Raw genomic sequence first — 6683 nt, forward strand, 5'->3', positions numbered from 1 at the left:
CACACGCACTCCACTGTTATTTTCCTTCCGGGCCATCTCCCTTTAGCATCTTCTAAATTGGATTTATTCATTTGTTAATTGCACCTTCCCCCAACATCCATTGAACCTAAATTCCAAACGGAAAGGGATTATCTGTTGACGCCACGCTTGGCAGGTAGTAGGGTAAATAAAAACTTACTGGAAGAAGGGAGAGAGGGAAGGAGAGGGGGGAAAGAAGCAGGGAGCGATGGGCAGGGAAAAACAAGTGTAGGAGGAAGGGAGAGAGAAGGAAGGGAAGGAATGGAGCACGTGCTCCCGAAGATCACGGGATCTTCGTGAGTATGTACTGAGATCACACAGCCCTAACAGGGACCAGGTTCTGAAGGCTGTGAGCTGGCTTTAGGGATTGTGGGATCTGCGGGAAACAGAGAACACAACACACACCTCCTCTCTAGGCACAGAGCTGCCCGGCTCCCATGAAATGTCACCTTGTGCCAACAGGAGCACGTTATCCACAATTACCCCAATTTCCAAGAGAAGCCAGAATACCAGATTTCTATGTGATGTCTCCTGTTGTTTAACTGTTGGCAACGAATGAGATCATATACGTGTTAGGTCAAGCCACGCGACACTGCTATGCTTTAGGTCAAAAAAGGCGAATGTGGGCAATTACGTGTGATTTATACAAATCAAATGCTTAGTGCAGGGTCCCGCACAAAAGTAGGTGATAAATGCTAGTTTTTATTAGTCTTCAGAGGGACACTGATCACCGTGAGCTCTTGCCTATATTAACATGTCCCAAACCAGTGACATAGGAGCTATAATTATCTCCTTTTTCTAGATGTGCACACTGAGCACAGAGAGGTTAAGTAACTTGCCCACGTCACACAGCTTGTGAGTGGCACAGTGGGGATGTGAACCCAGGCTGACTGGCTCAGGTGCATGTTCTTAACCACTGCCCCTGTAGACATGACACAGAGTGTCCAGACACAGAGAGGGAGGGGAGAGCCAAAGGGCTAAGCCTGGTCTCTGAAGAGCCATTCCTCTCCCTGTCTCCCCACAGACCCCCGATGGCATTCCCATCAAGCGGGACTCCCTGTCTTCTCACAACCAGTTTGGCATCTTGGCCTTGTCTTGGAACATCCCAGAGCTGGTCAAGTATGTCGGGCCCTCCAGGAGGGGGTTCGGGGCTCCCCTACCCCAGGAGAGGGAGTGGGGGGCTGCTAGGTCTGGTCAGATCACTAGCCTGCTTTCGCCACAGCATGGGGCAGTGGAAGATCAAAGCCCACTACGAAGACTCTCCGCAGCAGGTCTTCTCTGCTGAGTTTGAGGTGAAGGAATACGGTAAGAGGAGCAGGGGGCCGTGGGTGAGAGCGTGGGGCAAGAGGGGGGAGCACATAATTCTGGGCCCAATGCTGGCTCACTCCCCACCATGATCTGTTCCCCCAGTGCTGCCCAGTTTTGAGGTCCAAGTGGAGCCTGAAGAGAAATTCTACTACATCGATGACCCAGATGGCCTGAAGGTCAACATCATTGCCAGGTGAGGACCAGCTAGGGGGAGGGGCTCAGCCACAGCCAACAGAAGTTTGGAGGAAGACTCATCTTTTTTAAGGAGGGGAGAATCTGAGACTCTCCCCACCTCACAGGTTCTTGTACGGGGAGAATGTAGATGGAACAGCTTTCGTCATCTTTGGAGTCCAGGACGGTGACCGGAGGGTTTCATTGACCCACTCCCTCACCCGTGTTCCGGTACCTAACAGAGGCCCCCTCTAAGTCTCCTCCACTCTGAGCATACTTCCTGTCCCCATCAGCGCCCCTCCCGCACCTGAGCCCCTCTCCCCCGCAACCCCGCCTCCGCTGAGCCTTCACTGTCTCCCCCAGATCAATGACGGTACTGGGGAGGTCAAACTGCAACGACAGGTCTTGCTGAACGGGGTACGGCCCTCCCAAGCCGATGCCCTAGTGGGCAAGTCCTTATATGTGTCCGTCACCGTCATCCTGCACTCAGGTGAGGCCAGGCTGAGGGCAGAGGCCCGGCACCACCGTACGGTCCTGTCTGAGATGGGAGGCCCAGAAGGGAGCAGGGTCCGGTCTGACAGGGCTGACCCAGTCTGCGGCGCAAGACCCAGTCCGAGAGGGGAGGCTCGGTCCGAGGGTGGGTATTCAGAATGAAGATGGGATCCAGTTTATGGGGGAGATGCAGTCCGAGGAAAGAGGCCCGGTAGGAAGGCAGAGTCCAATCTGAGTGGGGGAGGCCTGGTCCTGAGGGGTGGCCCAGGAGCCCACCCTCACGATTGGCCCCCCTCAGGCAGCGACATGGTGGAGGCAGAGCGTACCGGGATCCCCATCGTGACCTCCCCCTACCAGATCCACTTCACCAAGACCCCCAAGTTCTTCAAACCCGCCATGCCCTTCGACCTCATGGTGAGACCCAGCCCCAGGGGGGCTGCGACCCCCCTCCACTGCTCCTGAGCACGACCACGCCTCTGGGTCTGCCTGAACCCCCTCCACCCGGCCTGCACCCACAGGTGTTCGTGACGAACCCCGACGGCTCCCCCGCCCGCCACATCCCGGTGGTGACCCAGGGCGCCAAGGTGAAGTCCCTGACCCAGGCGGACGGTGTGGCCAAGCTAAGCATCAACACACTCAACAGCCGGAAGCCCTTGACCATCACCGTGAGTCCAGGCCAGACTCGCGACCCCACACCAGGAGACAGGGGGCTTGATTTTGTAGAGCAGGGTCCTGACGTTTGCACAAAGGGATCCTGTCCTGGGCATACAGGGGGGTCCTTTCATTTGCATAAAGGGATGTGCCATCCACAGAGAGATGTTTTCATTTACATAGAAGGGCTCTTTTTTTTACTTTATTTTATTGAAGTATAGTTGATTTACAATGTTGTGTTAATTTCTGCTGTACAGCAAAGCGATTCAGTTATATATATATATATGACTGAATATATATATATGTATATACCTTCTTTTTCATATTCTTTTCCACTATGGTTTATTACAGGATATTGTATATAATTCCCTGTGCTATACAGTAGGACCTTGGTGTTTATCCATCCTATATATATATAGTAGTTTGCATGCAAAGAAGGGTTCTCATCTGCACAGCAGGGTCCTACCTTCTGCCTAGACAGCTTATAAGGACCCTTGCAATGGCATTGCACCCACCTGGATAATCCCATCTCTTCCCCCATTTCCTCAAGATCCTTAACCTAACCTCATCTGCAAAGTCTCTCTTGCCACATAAAATACCATATTCCCTGGTCCCAGGGATACGGGTGTGGACATCTCTGGGGCGCCAGCATGCATCTGTCTTTCCTTGCCCAGGTACGCACACAGAAGGAGAACATCCCAGAGGCGCGACAGGCGACCAGGACCATGCAGGCCCTACCCTACAACACCCAGGGCAACTCCAACAACTACCTGCACATCTCTGTGCCCCGAGTGGAGCTCAAGCCTGGGGAGACTCTCAATGTCAACTTCCACCTGCGCACGGACCCCAGCTACCAAACCAGCATCCGCTACTACACTTACTTGGTCTGTGGCTTCCTAGAACACCCAGCACCCCCGGGAGCCCTCCGTCATCCCGGCCCCCCCACCCCCCGCCATCCTCCCTCTTACCTTTCCCGATACTTATACCGAACCTGTTCTCCCCAGGTCATGAACAAGGGGAAGCTGATGAAGGTGGGGCGGCAGGTGCGAGAGCCCGGCCAGGACCTGGTGGTGTTACCCATGACCATCACGACGGACTTCATCCCTTCCTTCCGCCTGGTGGCCTATTACACGCTGATCTCCAGCAAAGGCCAGAGGGAGGTGGTGGCTGACTCCGTGTGGGTGGATGTCAAGGACTCGTGTGTGGGCACGGTAAGCTTTGTGGCATCTCTCTGTGCCCATCTGGGGACTCTCCACCTGGCTGTCACTTTCCCCATCTTGGGCCTGCTGGCTCTGTCTCTCTCTAACTCCTTTTTAAATTTTTTTAAATTTATTATTTTATTTATTTATTTATCTTGGCTGCGTTGGGTCTTCGTTGCTGCGCTCGGGCTTTTCTCTAGTTGCGGCGAGCGGGGGCTACTCTTCCTTGCGGTGCGTGGGCTTCTCATGGTGGTGGCTTCTCTTGCTGCAGAGCATGGGCTTTAGGCGCGTGGGCTTCAGTAGTTGTTGTGGCACACGGGCTTAGTTACTCCGCGGCATGTGGGATCTTCCCGGGCCAGGGCTCGAACCCGTTTCCCCTGCATTGGCAGGCGGATTCTCAACCACTGCGCCACCGGGGAAGCCCTCTCTCCAACCTTCTGAATCTGTTCCTCTCCCCCATTTGCAGGGTTCCTGCCTCTCTCTTCTTCTTTTCTTCCCTTTCTGTTTCAGTCTCAGTGTCTTTTTTTCTTCCAGTTTTATTGAGATATAATGGACACACGGCACTAAGTTTAAGGTGTAGAGCATAATGATTTGACTCACGTACACCATGAAATGATCACCACAATAAATTGAGTGAACGTCCATCATCTCATAGAGGTACAGAATTAACGAAATAGAAAAAATAATCTTTTCCCCTGTGGTGAGAACTCAGGGTTTTCCTCTAATGACTTTCATATATAGCGTACAGCAGCGTTAATTATATATATTTGCAACTTGTACGTTACACCCCTGGTACTTATTCATCTTACAACTGGAAGTTTGTACCTTTTAACCACCTTCCTTCAATTCCCCCTCCCCTTACCTCTGGTAACCACAAATCTGATCTCTTTTTCTGAGTCTGTTTGTCTGTCGTGAAGTATAATTGACCTACATCACTATGTTAGTTCCTGGTATACAACATAGTGATTCGATATTTCTCTACATTTCAGTGTTCACCACGATGAGTCTAGTGAGTGACCATGTGTCCCCATACAGAGATACTACGTGGTTATTGACTATATTACCCACACTGTACATTTCATCCCCAAGACTCATTTATTTTGTAACTGGAAGCTTGTACTCAGTATCTCTCTTGCTCCTGGTTTTCTCTCTTTTCTTGACTTTCTGCCTGATCCCGGTTCCGCCTGCCTCCCTTCCTCTCTCTCCTTTCAGTCCAGCCCAGGACCTCCTTTGTCTTTGGCTTCCAGAGACCAGGGCCTTGCGGGGCTGACTTCTCCCTCCCTCCCCTCCAAACCTCTCCCCCCACCCCACCCCTGACCATAGCTGGTGGTGAAAAATGGCGGGAAGGAAGAGAAGCACCATCGGCCTGGGCAACAGATAACCCTGAAGATCGAGGCTGACCAGGGGTCCCGAGTGGGGCTGGTGGCCGTGGACAAGGGCGTGTTTGTGCTGAATAAGAAGAACAAATTGACCCAGAGTAAGGTATGCCCCCGCGTCACTGAGGTTGGTTTAGAGATGGCGTTGGGTTGAGGTGGGAATGGCGCTGGGGGGAAAAATGCGTTTGAGTGTGGGTTAAGTGTAGAGGTCCGAATGGACGCAGATATGGGGATGGGTTGAAGTCAAGTTGACGATGAGAATGTGGATGGACAAGGGTCCAAGCTGGGGATGGTCCCGGGGATGGACACAGCTCCAGGTCTAACTCCAGATGGTCCACCATGGCCGGCCAGCCTGGGGACCAGCATGAGGATGGATGGGGTGGGGTTGGATGGACGTGTTGGCCAGTCGGTGGAGGCACGGCTGACCCGATCTCGCCACACTCTCGGCCTCCACTCCCCCCTGCAGATCTGGGACATAGTGGAGAAGGCAGACATTGGCTGCACCCCAGGCAGCGGAAGTGACTATGCCGGCGTCTTCACGGATGCAGGGCTGGCCCTCAAGACCAGCAAAGGCCTACAGACCGCCCAGAGGACAGGTGAGGATGCAGCCAGGAGCAGGGCTAGGGAGGGGCAGGGCCTCCACCTCCCAGATACTGAGAACAGGTTAAGGGCAGGGCTCTGGGATGGGGGTGGGGGTATTGAAGTCCCGCCTCCACCACCATCTAGCATATTACTTCTTTCGGAGCCTCAGTTTCTACATCTGTCAAATGGGAGCAATAACACCCCGACCTCACAGGGGACCTACTGTGGGGAGGAAACCAAGGACACACAGTAGATGCCTAATCCATCTGGTTCCCGGTCCACCTGCCTTTAGATCCTCAGTGCCCGAAACCAGCCGCCCGCCGACGCCGCTCGGTGCAGCTCATGGAAAAGAGGATGGATAAAGGTGGGAGCCCTTCGTCGGTGCTCGCCCCCCACTTCCCACCCGAGATCCAGCCCCTACGGGATCCCAGACGGAGAGGGAGGGGGAGGGCCTGGCCGTGGGGAAGTTCTCACTGGGGTCTGTCCCGAGTGCCTCCTGCTTCGAGGCCCGGGCTGAGGGCGCGCGGGGCGGGGGGATCTGTGCTCCCACAGCTGGTCAGTACAACAAGGAGCTGCGCAAGTGCTGTGAGGACGGCATGCGGGACAACCCCATGAAGTTCCCGTGCAAGCGCCGGGCCCAGTTCATCCTGCAAGGCGACGCATGCGTAAAGGCCTTCCTGGACTGCTGCGAATACATCGCCCAGCTGCGGCTGCAGCACAGCCGCGACGGGACCCTGGAGCTGGCCAGGAGTGAGTCCAGCGGCAGGGAGGAGGCCCCTGTCCAAGGGAGGAGGAGGTGCCTGTCCAAAGGGGGAGGAGGTGCCTGTCCAAGGGGGGAGGTGCCTATCCAAGGGGGATGGTGCCTGTCCAAGCGGGGAGGAGGTGC

The 6683-nt window shown here is 54.5% G+C and overlaps 1 protein-coding gene across 1 annotated transcript in view; it reads left to right on the forward strand.

Annotated features, from left to right (window-relative positions):
* Positions 1–6683, forward strand: part of C3 (complement C3) — a 36507-nt gene that overhangs the window by 2969 nt on the left and 26855 nt on the right. Inside the window, exons 5-17 of the mRNA XM_024134119.2 lie at positions 1043–1137; positions 1241–1323; positions 1429–1519; positions 1626–1728; positions 1861–1987; positions 2288–2403; positions 2508–2654; positions 3315–3524; positions 3645–3851; positions 5163–5321; positions 5682–5811; positions 6090–6161; positions 6350–6547. Coding sequence (XP_023989887.1) covers positions 1043–1137; positions 1241–1323; positions 1429–1519; positions 1626–1728; positions 1861–1987; positions 2288–2403; positions 2508–2654; positions 3315–3524; positions 3645–3851; positions 5163–5321; positions 5682–5811; positions 6090–6161; positions 6350–6547 — 1738 coding nt within the window. The remainder of the gene's footprint in view (positions 1–1042; positions 1138–1240; positions 1324–1428; positions 1520–1625; positions 1729–1860; positions 1988–2287; positions 2404–2507; positions 2655–3314; positions 3525–3644; positions 3852–5162; positions 5322–5681; positions 5812–6089; positions 6162–6349; positions 6548–6683) is intronic.

The sequence above is a fragment of the Physeter macrocephalus genome, chromosome 2, assembly GCF_002837175.3.
Source record: "Physeter macrocephalus isolate SW-GA chromosome 2, ASM283717v5, whole genome shotgun sequence".
Classification (NCBI taxonomy): Eukaryota; Metazoa; Chordata; class Mammalia; order Artiodactyla; family Physeteridae; genus Physeter; species Physeter macrocephalus.